The 19,974-nt window shown below is 36.0% G+C and overlaps 1 protein-coding gene across 3 annotated transcripts in view; it reads left to right on the top strand.

The window, feature by feature from the left end:
• The window catches only part of CSMD3 (CUB and Sushi multiple domains 3), a 611,954-nt gene that overhangs the window by 356,353 nt on the left and 235,627 nt on the right, over positions 1-19,974 (top strand). For all 3 annotated transcript variants that reach the window (XM_061994596.1, XM_061994595.1, XM_061994594.1), the window contains 3 exons: positions 8,714-8,908; positions 12,995-13,133; positions 17,357-17,544. In XM_061994596.1, coding sequence (XP_061850580.1) covers positions 8,714-8,908; positions 12,995-13,133; positions 17,357-17,544 — 522 coding nt within the window. The remainder of the gene's footprint in view (positions 1-8,713; positions 8,909-12,994; positions 13,134-17,356; positions 17,545-19,974) is intronic.

The following is a 19,974-nucleotide window of genomic DNA, read 5'->3' as shown; positions in this document are numbered from 1 at the left end:
CCATACTAAATACTGGGAAATCTGAGACTGTTTAGTACTATTGAAATATATGATCATTTACTTTGAAAAAAATATTGGAGCAGTGGATCTCATCTACCTTGACTTCAGCAAGGCTTTTGACACTGTCTCCCATAATGTCCTCATCAGAAAGTTCAAGCAGTGTGTCTTGGATGAGTGGACAGTGAGGTGGATCAAGAGCTGGCTGAATGACAGAGCCCAGAGGGTGATGATCAATGGCACAGAATCGAGTTGAAGGCCTGTGGCCGGTGGAGTTCCACAGGGATCTGTTCTGGGGCCAGTCTTGTTCAACATCTTCATCAACGACCTGGATGAGGGGACAAAGTGTACCCTCAGCAAGTTGGCTGATGACACAAACTGGGAGGACTGGCTGATTCCCCAGAAGGCTGTGCTGTCATTCAGCAGGATCTCGACCGACTTGAGAATTGGGCAGAGAGGAACCTCATGAGGTTCACCAAGGACAAGTGCAGGGTCCTGCATCTGGGAAGGAACAACCCCATGCACCAGTACAGGCTGGGGGTTGAACTGCTGAAGAGCAGCTCTGTAGAGAGAGACCTGGGAGTCCTGATTGATAATAAACTAAATATGAGCCAGCAATGTGCCCTCATGGCCAAGAAGGCCAATGGCATCCTGGGATGCATCAAGAAGAATGTGGCCAGCAGGTCAAGGGAGGTTCTTCTCCCCCTCTACTCTGCCCTGGTCAGGCCTCATCTGGAGTCCTGTGTCCAGTTCTGGGCTCCTCAGCTCAAGAGGGACAGGGAAGTGTTGTAGAGGGTCCAGCACAAGGCCACCAAGATGATCAGGGGACTGGAGCATCTTTCATACGAGGAAAGACTGCGGGAACTGGGGTATTTATTCTGGAGAAGAGGAGATTGAGGGGAGATCTTATTAACATTTATAAATATCTAAAGGGTGGTTGTCAGGAGGTTGGGACATCCCTTTTTTCAATAGTAGCTAGCAACAGGACAAGGGCTAATGGGATGAAGCTGGAAAACAAAAAGGTCCACTTAAACATAAGAAAAAACTATTTCATTGTGAGGGTGAGGGAGCAGTGGCACAGGTTGCCCAGAGGGGTTGTGGAGTCTCCTTCCTTGGAGGTCTTCAAGAGCTGACTGGACATGTTCCTATGCAACCTGATCTAGGTGGACCTGCTTCTGCAGGGGGGTTGGACTAGATGATCTCTAAAGGTCTCTTCCAACCCCTACCATTCTATGATTCTACGTTTCTTGATGAAAATGGTAACATTTGCTCTTAGTCTTCTTCTGTTTTGTGTCCTTTATCATTTATAAGAGTTTTCCTTACTTTTAGATTTCACTGTGCTGTGCTCAACGGTACCAAGTCTAAATGTAATGATGAGGAAAATAAAATAATTATTGGAGTCAAAGGCTGTCCTTTTTGGATCAAAATTAGACCTGTATGTAAATGGATATTCTCAGGTCAACTTATTTTGCAGAACTAGAACTAAATATAGGCCAGATAATATAAGATTTACAGTAAAAATGAAAGATGAAGATGATTAACATAGAATATCCTGATATTTGTTTTTTCTTTGGAAATACATCAATTTATAAAACTCTGTCAAGACTTCAGGTATAATATTTCAGTGTAATGAATATACTGATCAGAATAAATTCTGGTCCTTTAAAAAATTGGCAGACTTCCTTGTTTGTTTGGTAGTCTCATTAATAATTTATTTCTCAATAAAGTCACTTAAAGTAAACACTGATAACTTCAAATGGTACAGTTTTCATTTTTATAAAGAAATAACAATGCAGTGTTAACTGTTACCATTTGTGTAATGAAATCTACTCACTCTAAAAAAATATTTTAAAGAAATGGTTTCTACAGTTGAACATTTTAACACATTCAGATTTTTATTTCTTTTTATGAACTTGTTTAAGGTAGAAGGGGAGAGTGCATGTGTTTGTTAAACTCTCTAGTTAAACTTACATACAAATGCAAAATTAACTCCAGAAAATATGTCTAATCTTTATTCACTAAAGACAGTTGCAATCTGATAAATTACAGAAGTAATCTTTCCATAGTATTTTAAGGCCAAGAAAAAGGATAAAAAAGAAATTAATATCATTTTCCCTCTGTCTTGGCATTTGTAAACCCAAAGTTAATTAAAAATATACATTTTATGCTAGTGTTCCTGCTTATATATTTCAAAACTATCAGTCTCTTTTTGCCCCCTTTAAGATTAGAAACAGTACATCCTAAAAGAAGTACAACATGATCAATCTTTTCTAAGAAAAGTTTAGACTACTAACGTAGATAACTTCATTAATGAATTTTACGTATAGGATGGAGAAGAATAAGTTACTAGTACATAAGCTGATTTTTAGATTGTATTTCTCAGAAACTATTTTTTCCACATGTATTTTTATTATGGCAACATATATAGTCAGGTAATTATTCTCATTCTAGTAAAACTAAAAATAAATTCAACCTATGTTTGAAGTCAACAAAATTTAGATTTGAAATGTCTAATCTTTGAGTCACTTCATTATGTCTGACAAAGATTTCTAATAACCTGAATCAAACAAAAATGTGTGACTTCAAAAGGAGTAATGCACTGAATGTTCCAATAACCAAAGGAACAGGAGTTCAAACAGCTGTGATTTTCAATTTGATCAGATCCTTACAGTGTTTTACTTCTGTCTGACTATGCACTACTATTGATGCTAAGGGGGAAGCGAGGCAGGAGAGTACTTTACTAGGTACAGCAGAACACAGGAAAACACCAACCTGAAATGATGTTTCTTTAAGTTACTATAGAACTGCATACTTACACCTTGCTCCTTGCTTCCAGTTTATATCCCAAACCAAGTTGCCCTTAATGACATTTCTGGGTATGTGAAGTATTTATAAACTCATCATTCCTTTATCTTCCATCTAATAAGCTATGTGCACTGAACTCCTCAATTCAAGGGAAAGTCTGAGCCTTTTATCATATTTTTCACTCCTTTATGGATGCTTTCCACTTTATCTATATCTTTGTTCAATTATGGAGATCAGAACTATATACAGTATCTAAGTCACGTAAATTACAAACCATGAAGTCTCTCTGTTTTAGTCCATGTTTTTTAGGTTAGGTCAGGACAGACAAAATGCCCATTAATTACTCTGAAGCAATTGGACACATGTGAAAGACAATGGATGTTTATTGCCTGTGACAAAGGAGTTAATGAAGAGGAGACTACAAAGTTGCAAGAGATTGTCTCCAGTGGCAGAAGCACAGGTTGTCAGTAGTTGGAAAAAGTATGTCAGCCCTGTACTTGAGAGTTTGCTCCCAGATGTCCCTGAATGTCCTCCATTGGCAGACACGCCAGAAGCCAGAGTCATGCCAACCTCCCTTCAAGTTGAGGCGGATGAGTTTTTTGAGGTGATGATCATCACCTTTTTTTTGATGCTATATTCATTACAACTGTTTAATTATGTTTTATCTACCAAAAGCTATAACCTCATGAACTTTGAAAAGCGGTGAGGGTCAAACTGTGGGCTTCTGATATCACCTAATCACCAAAGTTATTTCAGCTCAGCAGGCCAAACCACCGGCAATCCCAGATGCATCTTTTGTAAAAAGAAAGTACTTCAGTCTGCTCTATTGCTACAATAAAGTATGCCCATCTGTCATGGTTTGGCCCAGCTAGCACAGAAGCATCAAGACAGTCTCTCACTCAGGGTACACATTCACCCCCACCATCATTAGGATGACAGAGGCCCCAGCAAAATGAGAGGAAAAAGATAACCAAGGTTGTTGTGGATTGAGACAAGGGCAGGGAGAGCTCACTGACAATTACAGTTCCAGGCAAAGCAGACTCCAATACTTGACTTAGAGAGGAAAGTAGGAAAGTTTATTCTACCTACAGGAAACAGAACAAAACAAAAGCAAAAAGAGAGCTGGATGATTGAGAAAATTACAACCAGCACTTTAAGATCTCCCTCCCCCATCCCTCCTTTCTTCCCAGGCCCAGCTCACTGCTCCCGATATTTCTACCTCCTCCTATCTCAACAGCTCAGTGGGGCAGGGAATGGGAAATGTGGTCAGATGGGCTCTGCCGCTTCTCTCTGCTCAGACGAGGACGACTGCTGACATTCTTACCCTGTTTCAACATTGAGTCCCTCCACTGGGACACAGTCCTTAATGAGCTTCTCTGGTGTGGGTTCTCCCCAGTAGCTACAGCTTCTGCTGATACAGGGTCCCTCCCACGGGGCATGGCCTCCTCTGGCCATAGTCACTGCCCCTGGCATGGGGTCTTTAGCAAAATGAGTCTCTGTCACTCATGCAGGGTCTTTAACAAAATGCAAACAACTCTCAGCTTCACCAGTCCTCTCTGTAGAATGCAGAGGAATCTCTGCTCCAGCACACCTCCTCCTCTCGTTCCTCCCTGACTTCGGAGTCTGCATGGTTGTTTCTCTCAGTCTTCCCACTCCTTGCACCACTACCAGCTGGAGAAGAGGAAAGGACAGAAGAAGGAAGAATCAGGAAGCCTTCTCTTTCAATTTCTTCTTAAAAAGTGATTGTAGAGGCATCTAATTGTTTCGCCCCCAGTCTGGCTCAGAGATGAGGAGAGTTTTGAGCAACTTCTTACAGGAGCCATCTTTACAGCTCCTTCCCCCTTCCCAGAAATGGCTGTCATGTCAAACCATCATGGCATATTTTTGCTGACCCTCCCGTTAGACTTTTTCAGTGTCAGTACTTCCCAAGATAGACATTTTCCAAGTGTTATGTACTACATAGAAGCATGAGTTTACATATGATGGTACTGAGTAAGCCTACTTGTTCTTTGCATAACTTTTAACATCCTTTCACAATTGTTTTTATGAAGTATCTCTTTGTTATTTGACATTCTCCTAACTTCTTTGATATTTTCCTCCGAAAGGGTTACATTTACTGTGAAGCCAATGCTAGACTTGAAAGCTAAACCTCTTAGTAGGGCCATCTACCAAAACAATTAATCATGCCAAGAGACCACTCCTTTCTGGCTCTATTTTCAAGGACCTTTCAGAGCAGACCAGATGAGTTATGGTTAGCTTCATTCCTGCCTTCTTATCTTTTGAGCAGTCCCCCTCCTTCACGTTTTTTTTTTTTTTCTTTGTATTAGGATGCAAAATGCATGTTTTAACATCCTTCTGAGGTAATGTCAGAACTGAAAGTACTTCACCATCACCCCGTGCTATGATTATGCTGCCTGACTTTTTTTCACATGGTACTTAAAATACTAGTACAATCATGAGAGCTGATGAGTATAAATGCCAGGATAACTGAATCTCCTCTTTAAATGTAATATTGCATAAATAACTTTTCCATGGTTTCTCAATTTGTTGATGATGGATAGTATCTTAAGGCAATATCCTTATGTTCTTTTTCTTTTCACTTAAAGGCTTGTATATAGTATTACAGCTCCACCATTAAGCTTTTCAGAAGTACAGACAGTATTACTCATCAAGTAATGTAATTCCAGCTGGCCTAGGCTAAGGGAGTGACTACTGTTGTTGGGAAGGGTTGCTTGTCACTCTCTTGTCTCTCTCATTGTCTTCCTATAGAGTACAATTTCTTCCATAGAAGCAGCAGTAGCAGTCACAACTCTCAGCTCCTGAGTTGAAATACAGAGCAATGAACTTATTTTGCAGCCTTAGTAAACTGTTGTCATACACAAGTTGACCTGGAGTCAACATTTATCTGTATTTACAGATAACAGTGTTGAAAATCTGTCTCTCTGTTGTCTGAAGCTAATATGAAAAATAGACAATGAATCTCCTCAATAATAGTGATGACTCTGCAGAAAGCCATCCTCAAATGGTAGACAACTGTTCAATTGTCCTGGTTTCATTTGGGATAGAGTTGCTTTTCTTTCTAGTAGCTGGTCCGGTGTTCTGGTTTTGATTTAATGTGACAGTAATGTTGGTAACACACTGATGTTTTACTTGTTGCCAGGTAGCACTTATTTTGAGTGAAGGACTTTTCAGTCTCAGTGAGGAAATGCACAGTAAGCTGAAAGGGATCATGGCCAGGACAGCTGACTCAAACTAGCCAAAGGGCTATTCCGTACCATAAAATCTCATACTCAGTATATATACTGGGGGTAATTGGTAGGGAGGGGCAGATCTCTACTTGGGTATCAGTCAACAGGTGATGAATAGTTGCCTTGTACATCACTTATTTTTTCCCTTAGCTTTTACTTCTCTCACTTTTTTATTGTATTCCTTTTTGTTACTACTACTTATTGTTATTAGAATAATCATCATCATTATCACTACTATTATTATATTTTGGTTCATTTCAGCTGGTAAACTATTCTTATCTCAACTCATGAATTTTTCTTTTTTCCCCTGATTCTCCTCCCCATCCCATTGCAAGGAGGGGTGTGAACAAGCCACTACATGGTGCTTAGTTTTCATTTGGGGTTAAACCATGACACCAGTGAACACACTATTTTAATTCCCAATATATATGTAATGTTTTCTAATTAAAAATATCAATAAATGAATTATTTCTCTTGTCTATTATTATCGTCATTCTTAATACTTCTGTAATGCAACATCTGACAAATCTTTCTGCTAGGCTAAGACAATATTACTTTTTTAAATTCAAGGGAAAATCTTTGATATTTTTTATCTAGCTGACACATTAGTAAAACTGAAGAAAAATATTGTGATTACCTTTTTAGGACACAGTGCTTTCTGTTGTCTCCATAGGTAGGTATATTTACGAAGATACAATTTTCAACCATTGCATGTGATTTGTGATATTTGTTCTCACTGAAAAATCAAATTTTTTTAAAATCTAAGATTTCTATGCCATGGTTTTAATAAATAAACCATAAAAATATAAAGCTAATTAATGCATATATTTTAACAACGTTGCTATAAATATGATTTTGCTCACTTCTGGTAAGAAGATGATCTTCTATATTCTTCCAGTGTAAGGTGTATTCAGTATTCAGAAACATGGACTATCTTTGCTGTAGATATATATAGGGAAACTTTTTAATTTGCCCATAGATAAAAATTTTGGAAGGTATGGTGGTTTATCCCTATATCCACCCAGTTATAAAATCACTCCCCCTCCTAAAATGGACAGGAGAGAGAGAAATATAACAAGCGGCTTGTGAGTTGAGATAAGGACAGAGAGATCACTTGGCAATTAGCGTCACAGTCAAAACAGACTCAACTTGGGGAGAAGGTTTGGTTTATTAAAGAAACAATAAGAGCAGAGAGGTGAGAAACACAACCATCTTAAAAACACCTCTCCTCTCTCCTCTTCCAGTGGCATAGGGGATGTGGGATGCGGTCAGTTCATTACAGATGGACTTTGCCGCTGCTTCTTCTCAAGGGGAGGCCTCCTCACACTTCCCACTGCTACAGTATGGGGTCCCTCCCATGGGAGACAGTACCTCAAGAACTTCTCCAGTGTGGGTCCTTCCTATGGGCTGCAGCTCCTCACAAACTGCTCCAGCATAGGGCCTCCCAAGGGGGCAGCTCCTCACACCCTGCCCCAGCATGGGTCATCCACCAGGAGAGCAGTCCTTCAGGGACAAACTGCTCCAGACTGTGTCCCTCACGGGATCACAGATCCTGACAGCAAACCTGCTGTGGTGTGGGCATCTCCCCCATGAACCCTTAGGTCCTACCAGGAACTTACTCTAGGATGAACTTCTTACGGAGTCACAGCCTCCTTCAGGCATCCACCCGCTCTGGTGTGAGGTCCTCCACGGGCTGCAAGTGGGTTTCTGCTTCCCAGTGGTCCTCCATGGACTGTTGAGGGACAACCTGCTTCACCATAGTCCTCACCACATATCACAGGGGAGCCTTTTCAGTGCCTGACCATGCTCCTCCCCCTCGTTCTCCACTGACCTTGGTGTCTGCAGAGATGTTTTCACATTCTCCCTCCCTGTTCCTGCTGCTGTTGAGCAACTGCACAACAGCTTATTTTCAAATACGTTATTCACAGAGGCGTTACCTCCATCACTAATTGGCTAGGCCTGGGTCAGGTGCAGGGTCCAGCTTAGAACTGACTGGCCCTAAACCTGTGAGCTACACGGGAAGCTTCTGGCAACACTTTTTATTTAAAGAAGCCACCCCTGTAGCCCCCCTGCTACCAAAAAACCTGACCCAGGCAAAAGCACTACAGAAGGATCTGTACATACTAGGAATTTCTTTGACCTGATATATGACAGTGTGGCTAAAGTATCCGGTGAATGCCAACATCACTCCTTTTGTATCTGTTAACTAACTCTTACCATAGGAAGTAAAATAGACTGCATCAGTTTCAGGCCCACTAAGGTCAGTATGGGTGAATAGTTGTGATGGTAAATTGAAAGTGCAAAAGAGTACTGAAGTTATTATATCTCAGATACTTGCCCTGCCATTCCAGTGGATGCTTTGGGACCATCGTAACATTGGTTAGGATGTGCTGTTTGTAAGAAAACTTAGCCATAACTGAAATCTACCAGCACCTAGCTAACCAGATTCTTGCTGCTATAAGTTTCTCATATTTAAAGTATTTTTTTTACTAACTTACATTTTCTGTTGTTAGTCAAGCTTTTGTTTCTTCATGTTTCCCGATATAAATAGTTTGTCTTACTAGCAGAAAAAACCCCTAGAACTGGCATTTAACTTGCAGGAGTTATTACATTATTTCCTCTCTCCTCCCCCACCCTCTTTTTTTTTTTTTAATTTTCAAAAGCATTTGGCCATAATGAGTGTCCTGATCCTGGAGTGCCAATCAATGCTCGGCGTTTTGGTGACAACTTTCAGCTGGGGAGCTCAATTTCTGTTATATGTGAGGAAGGATTTATTAAAACACAAGGAACTGAAACAATTACTTGCATGCTAATGGATGGAAAAGTAATGTGGAGTGGACCTATTCCTAAATGTGGAGGTATGTATAATATTTCTTTCTCATTTTGTCACCAAATTAAGTTCAGAATTTTGCAAGTTGGTAGCACAAAGCTCATGTAAAATTTAGTCTTCAATTAAAGACTAAAGCATGAGATTCTCTTAAAAATGTCTAAAGGAGTTATTTTTTTTCTTGTAACTGTAGGATAGAAGAAAAGGGAAAAAAATTGCACAGACAACAATGATATAAGCACTTCTGTATAACCTGTCTAACCATGAAAGCTCACCTAAGAAACTTATCAGGACTGTTTATGATTTCAGATAGCTCTTATTTGGCCCCGGTGGAATATTTTTATGCTTGAAAAATCATTCCTTCTTTTGTTTCTTCCTTTTAAAGCATGCATTTGTCCAATTTTAGAAACTGTTTAAAGCAATGAGTTCCAGTGCTAGCAATACATTCATCATCAATAAATATTATTAATCTCTGAGCTTTTTAATTCCAATTCAATTAGTGTCATTATTGGCCTCATTAATACCTGGGAGAAAGAAATAAGAAGGAAAAAGAAAATAAAAAATTCTGTTTTTTCACTGAATCTTATTTTAATATGTTGAAGGTTTCTGTTTGTCAAGTTTGATATTTAAGTCTCCTGCTCAATTTGTCACTCAAGGTTCTTAAGTGGTTCTTAAGTCTGAGGTTTTTGTGTATTTTTTAAAAAATATTTTCACCCAGTTTCATATAGTATGTTTTCTCTAAAATACAGTTATTGACTTCCTACTTCAGATAGGTCGACAATTTAAAATCATTTGAGTGCTCATTGACATTTACTGATAGAATATTAGATTGGAAGGAAGATGTTAATCTCTTTTCAGGTCTTTGGCTGTGGTATTTTAAACCATTTTTGAGGTTTTAGGTAAGTGTTACAGTGCTTACATTTCTTCTGTTCACAGTGACTCCTGTGCTAGCCCTTGATCTTCATATTCATATGAAATATTTCCAGTACATCACAACCTTTAAAATATCATCATGCATATTTCTTTGGATTTGTTTCTACTAATAGACACAAAAATATAATATTTGTTTCATTAATTGCCTATAATTGAAGATTTTTTTCACCTAAAAAGAAAAAACTAATTCAGTCGCTTGTAAAGATTTCTTTAAAAATAAATTATTTAATCAATAATGATATAATCTGTGATTTAGAGTTTCTGAAGTTTTAAAAGCTTAGCTCCTGTTTTTATTTTGTAACTCACTTCTTAACAAAATTTTCTTATTTTTAATATGTGAATGTAACTACTTATAATACACACCATCATTTACTTTCTGTGATAAATTATTATTATTTCATCGATATAAGTTGGGTCAGTTTCTGTAGACAAGACTAGCATAGACTATAATGCCTTTGCTGTATTGTACATTCCATGGAGCTTTATAACACTGCTAATAAAATATAAGGCTATATTTTCAATGTAACATAAAAACTTAAATTAATGGGAATATTTATAAATGTCTGTCCATGCACAAGGTAATCTGATAGGTGATGTGAGACTCTAAATGGAACGTAATTTGAAATCCTGGAATTTGGGACAAAGGTACATTTGCATTGGATGTATTTATCAGCTCTTGAATTACATACATTTTTTAAATTTAAGATAAAATTTGGAGACAAATGAAAATATTTTTAAGCTAATGATGTGATTTTTGTCTATTGAGATGTTTAGAATTTTTATTGACTGTGTAAACATTTGCCTATTACAGTCATTTCACATAAGGAGAAATTTACCCTGCACATATCTCATAATTTCATTGTCATATATATGAAGTCAGAGGCATGAACTCTGCATACTGACTGGGAGACATTAAATGTGGCTGCTGTGCACTTTTGTTTTCACTGTAGAAATGTCAGCTATTACAATACATACGAGAGAACCATTTAATAATAAATGTGGTGCAGATGGATAGGGTCAGAATACTCATTTTTCAGGGCAGTCCTGACCAGTCTCTCCTGGGGCTTCCTCCTCCTGCTGTTCTGTATCATGAGTGTTAAGCTCTCAAAAAAAAATAAAACTTTACATGTTTATACCATTATAACAGTCTAGTGTCAATCAACTCTTACAGTATTATATTTGTCTTAAACTTCTTTTTTCCTTACAGTAGAGATTAACACGTTACCAGATCCTTATCACCTTGTATTTTTGTCAGAGAAAGCCTGAGTAGGTCTTTCATAAAAGTCACAAGTAATGGTCACTGACACAAGTCAGAGTGACTGAAAAAGCTTTTTCAGTAGTGTAGTCGTAACTGCCTCTTCTGAAGATTCTAAATAATCCATTTTAGTTAAAATAATAGAAAATAACAATAATAATCTAAAACCCCCAATTTACGACAATCCTTTCTTGCAATAGTTTTTACTGAAGTAGCTATATTTTCTAAATGACAGCAACTTGCTAGCACTTCAATGAGTGAAAACGTTTAGTTTAGTGTCAAGCATTTTAGTTTTAGGGGTTTTTTTCCTCCCAGGATTAAATAGTTTAAATTAGTTATGTGATACGTAACATTGCAACTCAAGAAAAATGTGTCTTCTAAAGGAAAGAAATTCACAGATCAATTGCTTTTCTGTTTTGTCTCTTTTGTATCAAGGAGATGTTTTGTGTATTTATATATATATATGTGTGTATTATATTCATATATGCTTAATATGCATATAGAAAGGTACATAAATAGATCTTTGGAGGATATTTACACTTGTGCTGAAGAATATATGTTCAAATTACCACAATGAACATGCATTGAATTCATAAGATGTCCAGGATTTTAAAATTGGTAAAAGAATTTTTGAAAAAATATACTAGTGATGGAGTTGCAGCATTTCATAGATGTCTAGAATTTGAAATAAATCTGTGAATTAATTTTCTGTTTAGAGAATAGCAATGTCCTACTAAAAACTAATAAACAGAAACATGCCAGGCACTCCCACGGTCTTTTCCTCACTCATCCATATGACTGAGAAGATCTCACAAAAGCCTGATGATGCATGCCCTTGACTTTATGAACATCTGTAGGTCCATCAGATGTAATGGGTTTGCATTCATGCATGAAATTAAAGCCCTACACAGGTCTTCACAAGACTTAAAAGATCTGTCCTTGAAGTGTTGATTTCATTGTTCTTACTCTTCCCACCTATGAGATTATGCCGTCGTTGGGATAGACTGGCACTCTCGAGAAACTGCATCAGTCAAACAACAGTTATGACTTCTGAAAATCTCTCTTCCACCCTGTGACTAACTGTCTTAATAGAGATCAACTAATGAAAACTACCCTCATTCTGCACCAAATTCTCTTCAACTATTTAAGAACTGTTCTCAAAAAATTATCTTCATCTTTGTAATACCTATGGCTGTGTAGAGTATTCCTGTAATTAATATATTGTTAAGCCATGGGAAAATTTTAAATACAACTGTCAACAGCTACGGTTTCAATATGTTTTAATGCAGTTTCTTAGCTTATGTTTACTTGATGTCTCTGAGAGTAAAACTAATGCTATTTCTATAATTTCTATTTGCATATATATATATTATTGTAGTTAATATATGTATTTACAAAATGCTTCAAAAATATCAACCTATCTTGTAAGAATGGTAAATATGTCCTTTTTAATGAATGAGGAATTTGACCTACCAATGTGACAAGCAAAATCTATGTGTTGTGACAGTGGATTCATGTCAAAGTTAAATAAAATTTCATTAGTTTCTATCTTGATACTGAACTGAAGCTTTTGCTAGTTTTTCAGCTCTCTCTGTTCACTCTTAAAAGCAGAACTAATGACACTTTTTATATATTAAGTTTTGTTATATGTCCTTTATTATGGGAAAATAGACTGTACTTGGAAGTATACAGTATAAAAACTTGTCAGAATTTATTGAACAGTTTATCTTATCCTTTTAAGGTTTTGATTCAACTGTCTCTATCAGACTCTGAACCTGAGTGTCTGTCAGCTTTGAAGGCTTGTTGCATCTTTCTGCAACTTAATTTTAAAAATGTATTCCTTACAGATATCCTATACTGAAAGTTATAATTGTGAATTACATATAATTAATCTGTGTTACTATACCTTTTTCTTTATTTTGTTTTCAGCTCCATGTGGTGGGCATTTTTCATCTCCCAGTGGAGTAATCCTGTCTCCAGGCTGGCCAGGGTATTATAAAGATTCCTTGAACTGTGAGTGGGTGATAGAAGCTGAACCAGGACACTCTATCAAAATTACATTTGAAAGGTCTCGGCTAATGTTTTTCTTATTTAACATTTTCCAATTTTTACTGGAGTTTGTTATCTCTGACACATTAATTTGCACTGTCTTTAAAATTAAGCAATTTTATTATCAGGTAGGATTTTCCAAAACACCTTGGTGCCTTTAGACCATAAATTTTATCTTCAGTGTAATTTCTGCTTTGATGCACTGAAAATTCTTATACTCTTACATATATTTAAGCCTATCTGACCCAGTTGAAAATTTTGTCTGCTTTTAAAATTAGCATGTTTTATTTGCTCATAACCATGTTGCTATAATGAATTGTTAAGGTTCTTTTTTTTCTTGCACACATGAAATCTTCAACTGTGAAGATCTGAATTAACTACAAAAAAAAAAAAAGCAGCATTCCTGTTTTTATTCAACACGAATACTTAATTTTCCAATCAGCTGATTGGAATTCCAGTTTCCCCAAATTACTGCAGCATTCCATTTGTAAGAAAAGCTACTTGCGTCCCTTCCTGATTCCAATGACTGATTACATCTCTAATGGTAGCAAGATACATACATTTCATTTAAGTTCTTTATAAGAAAGTGTAACAGAAAAATGTAATTTAAAAAATTGAAACAGGTTCTTTATGTTTTCAAGGATCTTCTGGATTCTTTTTAATTAAAAATATTAATAAAGTTAGATGATGATCCAGGAAAAAATAGCCTTTGATGCACAAATCAAGTACTATTCAGATGCTGTTAATACAGCAGATTTTGACTACTGCTCAATCTTAATATAATTCAAAAGTTGTTTTTAGTTGGGTATGAAAATTACCATTTGTTCTGGTTTCGGCCCATCAAGGGACAAAAGATCGTGATTAGACTCAAGTACCACAGACTTGAGAATTGCCAAAGGGCAGGGAAGGCTTAATTGCCACTTGTAGTCCAGGACAGAACACACAAGGCTGCTAGGCTTCAGGAAGAAAACAGAAAACAATTTAATCCAACACCAATCAAAACATAACCACCCGCCTGGACATGTTCCTATGCAACCTGATCTAGGTGAACCTGCTTCTGCAGGGGGGGTTGGACTAGATGATCTCTAAAGGTCCCTTCCAACCCCTACCATTCTGTGATTCCATGATAAAACCCCAAGACATAACAACCAGAAAACAACAGAGAGTGATACAACCAGCCCTTTAACCTAATAACCTAATCTCATTACGGAATTATGACACTTCTTTTTCCATTGATGCTCATTTTTGACACTCTTGCCATCATAAACTGGACTTATATGCATATTGCTCAGAAAGCAGAATGTTTGGATGTAAATAGAAAGTTTTTACATAAACCAAATAATGAAATAAATTTTTACGGTGTACTGAAAGAAAACCTTTTTGTAAACTACCAATGTTAGATTTTTTACTTAGACTTTATGATTTTTCATATCATGTCAGTTTACATTCTAGGGCATTCATACATCACCCTCTTTAAAAACTCATTCTAGTCTGACTGTCTTTGGTTTCCTTTGTTTTGCAATCTGCAGCTCTACTTTCTTAAGACAGAAGGTGAATTTTGTTGAAATACATAGTTTAAAGACTGTACTCAAATGACTTTCCTACAAGATTAAAATATAAACTCATATTTTTCTCAGCTTTTTACATTTTACTTTTGTCATGAAAAACAACGAGAAATGCTTTTTCTAGCCTTCTGTGTTGCAACTAAGATTTTCATAGTATGTGTAGTTATTTGAAATATTTTTAATTTCTTAGTCAGGGATAAACATTTATAGTAAACATCTAGAATCTTTACGTCCTTTCTTTTTGTGATTTTCAAAGAGGAGGGAAACAAGTTTACTCATACACATTTCCACCACTGACACCTTAACATTAAATCAGTTTGTTACTGGTACAGTAGTTCTTTTCCTTCTTATTCTCCCATCTTCTTATATCTCTACGTCTTCTCTCTCAGGACATTGCATATGTGCAAGTTTCTGCATTCTGTGACTATATGTTGAAGTGTCCCTATGCCATGGAGCCAGAGACATAAGTGAAAATAAACCAAACAATAATTACTATTAAATTTTGTACTTTCAGAAGTTTCATAATAACTTTTTCAGATTTGGTTTTATGATCAGGCATGTATATTTTTAAAGAGTTTACTCCTGTTGTAGGGGCATAGCAACATGCTGATTGGAGTACTAGTCACAATGTGCATCTACTCCTATCTTGACACTAAATAGAGTTGAAAAGGTATCTCCTAGAAGACACAATGTAAATATCTAAGCAGCCTTATTTGTTCAAATAAGGTGAAAAAATTTGTGTCACATTCTGTGTTGAGCTTGTTTCACTCCTCTCTGCTTGAATGAATTTTTGTGAATCCTCCATGAGAATAGAACTTGCATAGCAATGAAGCCATCCAGGTTAACTTAAGACTAGTGACTAAAAGTAAGAAAGAACTTTGGAATTGTCTTATATGAACACCAAATATTTTCTTGTAAATGTCTATTGTTTTCTCACACCAAGGAATCAGCAGATGATATGTAAATATATCAGACAAGTTGATCATCAGGAGGAAAAATGTTTAAGGAAAAGATGAGATAAGCATCATCTTTATAAATGGAATTGAAATTTATTAGTTTCCTGAGCCAAATGACCAAGCAACAGCATCGTACATAATCCTCCTTTCAAACTTATTTCAGTTTTTCTTCCAGTTCATTTTGCTAAAAACTGTGCTCAGTTGTTGGGGAGAGTGAGGGAGTTGAGTACTTACACTTTTCATGTTACTTTTGTGCTGTTTGTGGTGCTGGATGTTGTCTTTGGTTAACAAGTACTTATGAGAAGGTTTCTGTTATGTCTTTGGAGCCTCAACTTAATTTGATGTCTTGAATGGCCTGATAGTTACTTTTGCACTTATGAGGATGACACCTTTTTATATATCTCAAGTATGCTTTTCATAAAGGAACTAAGAAAACAGAGCAAGACTGAATGATCTGTTTCCAAGATTGCTTCTGTTTTGTATGGATTAGTGGGAAAAACAAATTCTGGAAAAAGCAAGTTATTGCCTAATAGCTCTTTAGCAAGATACCACTGTGCATTCCTGTGGGAAATAGCAAAAACCAAAATGTTCAGTTCTCCAGCTTTTAGGCTTATCTTGCCTCATTTCTATAAGTCCCTATTACTTTGTTCATTTTCTCTTTTCTATGTTATTCAGAGGAGCAGGACATGGATAAAAGAAAACACATGTTTTGTAGGTTTAATTTGGCTTCTGGTCTTTCACCAGGCTCATTTAGAACTTTAGGCTCAGACTCATGGGACATGAATATTGAATTCTGCAGCACATTGTCATTAGTCATGCATTTCACTGAATGGATTCACAAAGCTGAATTAAGCATCTAAGTAAATCAGAGAGAGAATTAGGAATATCTGAAGGGTCCATGTAGGATCCTGGTAATTGTTTCTTTTTACTTCTGAAAAAATTTTTCAATAATCCATCAAAGAATCCATTAAAGCAGTATGATTTATGTAAGATCTGTCACAGCAAGAAAGAGAAACCATTGCCAAAGTACAAATCTGGTTTTGGGATTGCTGGTCCCATATAAAACAAGAAAAGCAGAAAGATATCTAGCAATACTGTCACACTCAGATTTTCCTTGACAAAGACAGCACATGTTTACTCTAAAGAGAAATTTTGCTTTATAGTGCTTCCTAAACAGGAACCTCCCTTAACTTCTGCTACTACTTTGGACTGAGCCTCAACTGGCACAAAGAGTCAAAGAGTCTTGGAGGAGACTTAGTAATTCTATCCCTGCTTATTTTTCTTTGATTTTAAGAATAGACACTCAGAGTATGAGTCTTTGATAATATAAAGTACTTTGATGATATTTGTTCCAAATAAAATAGATATAAGAATACATTAACATATCCTCTATGCAATTTACTTAAATTTTCTAAGACAAAAAATATTGTGCTATAATATATACACTTAATATCATTCTTTGCTGACAAACTATATAATTCTGAGTTTTGTTTCCTGCAATATAAGCCAGCTCAAGGAGTTTAAACTTCATCTTACTAAGACACTAATCTGAAATTGTGAAAGATAACTGATAGCATAATATTGATATGGTAAAATAGTTACATGGAGAAATAACATGATCAGGAAAGGAGCGTAAAAATATGACTTACTTTATATGGGTTTATTGAATTTGTTTTAACTGCTTCTTGTATTTGTGCCTCTGTGTTTTTCCTCAATTTCAGATTTCAGACAGAACTCAATTATGATGTTTTGGAAGTTCATGACGGACCAAATTTATTATCTCCACTTCTGGGATCTTACAATGGTACACAGGTCCCACAGTTCCTATTTAGCAGTAGCAATTTCATTTATCTTCTCTTTACCACTGACAACAGTCGTTCTAACAATGGATTCAAGATTCATTATGAAAGTAAGTAACTCTGAATTGTATTGTTTGATTTCATCATCAATGGTTATCTTTGTAATAGATGTATAAAGACTCACAGATGTGGTCTTTGGTAAGTTTCTGTTATTTCTCAAACTGAGAAAGATTTAGTTATGTTAAACTGCAAAAGGGATGACCAGTAATTTCACTTGCTATACTGCTTTGTGCTTTAAGGATCAGAAGATGGGAGTGGGAAGCAAATACCTTTCTTCTGGATATTGCTTTTATATCTTGATTTTCTTATCTTTTGTACAATACATTTCTGTGTGTGTAAAACTGCATGAGATCAGGAAGATTATGAAAGTCTAAGTAACTGAGGTACCTACAACTCTAACTAAAGGTAACGAGAAATGCAGATTACACTAATAAGCTGAAAATCGAGCTATGGAATTGCTTGATTGTGGACTTACAGGGATCCAAAACCCTGCATAGCATTTACTTTTTGTGTTTCTAAATATACCTAGTATTGGAATAAGTAATATTTTCATGTGAAATAATGTTTTTTGTAATCACTGCCTAATTTGCTTAGTAAAGGTCATGAATACATTCTTGTTAATCCATTTCATTTCTGTTTCATAATGCTATTTTTTGGAACTACAATGAAGCAATTCTCAGGTGTTAATTTTTTACATTATTTTGGGCCAATTTTGCTGTTCTTGATCACTAATGACATTATATACTATATATTTGGAGGTGAATTTGCCAGATGAAAATTTTATCCATTCATTACAAAAAAATGTACTATTACTATTCAAAATACTGTCCTAGCCTTCACGCACATATTTCCATTTCAAATGTGAAGAACTGATGATTTTGAAGTACAAAGGATGGCTACACTTCCACAATTGGAAAACTGGATTAATATTTCCTGCAGAGAGCACTAAATTCTTAAAATAACTGGCTAATTGAGTTATCTGGAGTACTGTGTCCAGTTCTGGGCTCCCCAGCTCAAGAGGGACAGAGAACTTCTAGAGAGAGTCCAGCTCAGGACCACCAAGATGATCAGGGGACTGGAACATCTTTCATATGAGGAAAGGCTGCGGGAACTGGGGCTGTTTAGTCTGGAGAAGAGGAGATTGAGGGAAGATCGTATTAACATTTACAAATATCTAAAAGGTGGGTGTCAGGAAGTTAGGACATCCCTTTTTTCTACTGTAGCTAACAACAGGACAAGAGGTAATGGGATGAAGCTGGAACACAGAAAGTTCCATTTAAATGTAAGAAAAAGCTGTTTCACTGTGAGGGTGATGGAGCAGTGGCACAGGCTGCCCAGAGGGGTTGTGGAGTCTCCTTCCTTGGAGGTCTTCAAGAGCCGCCTGGACATGTTCCTATGCAACCTGATCTAGGTGAACCTACTTCTGCAGGAGAGTTGGACTAGATATCTCTAAAGATCCCTTCCAACTCCTATGATTCTATGATTCTGTGTTAAAAGGTACAAATTACACTGTGGGAATGTGAACAGCAAAAAGAGGAAAGCTATACTTATTACAAATATCCTTATGTCAAACTATTTCAGTTAAACAAAGTTTTGAAAAGAATTATAAATGAATTCTTCCATTTAGATATAAAATCTCATTTTTCTAAAATTGATCCTCATTCGACAGTTGTCTTTACACTTGTGAGGAATTAAAGTTTAGTTTTTACTATCAGACAACATTGGAAGAATACATCTTTTTCATTTTTACATGAAACAAACCATTTTCAGTCATTGTTTTTTTACTTAACATCCCCTATTTATATATATACGCATCTAGCATTAGTCTTTTATTAAGTTAATTGTCTTGTATTATCCATTACAATGTAATTCTGATTTCCCTTTTCTGGAAAATAATCATGACTAATAACTCCTCTCTTTTAATGCTAAATAAAAACTTCATAAGGAAGGATATTTTAGGGCTTTTGTGTAGGAATAAAAGGAATAACACTAGTAAAAAACTTACACTGAATACTTCTAATTTGCTAACTTCAGTAATATTCCTGCATTTACTAGATTTTTTGTTTTATTATTAATTTAAACTTCAGTATATATAATTTAATGTATTTTATACATATTATTGCATTTTATCGTATCATATTATATATAATCTATAAGCTCTTATCATAGAATCATAGAATGGTAGGGATTGGAAGGGACCTTTAGATATCATCTAGTCCAACCCGCTCACTGCGAAATGATCGAAAATCATGCATTAAAATTTTCTTTGTCAACTTCTCTACTTTTTTTTCTTCTATTCTTTGGCTTCTCAATATCTCACATATCAAATAATCTTAGGTATGAGAATTATTTATATAAATAACCGATCAATGTAAATATTTCAAGAATAATTATCTAAAGAAATAAAAAGTGTTTTAGCTAGGCTAACAAAGTTTGATCATGAAAAAATATAGACTGGAAATCAATGTTTTGAGTGATCA

The sequence above is a fragment of the Colius striatus genome, chromosome 4 (assembly GCF_028858725.1).
Source record: "Colius striatus isolate bColStr4 chromosome 4, bColStr4.1.hap1, whole genome shotgun sequence".
NCBI lineage: Eukaryota > Metazoa > Chordata > Aves > Coliiformes > Coliidae > Colius > Colius striatus.
The sequence above is the reverse complement of the archived record's forward strand: the minus strand, read 5'-3'. Positions and strand labels throughout refer to the sequence as shown.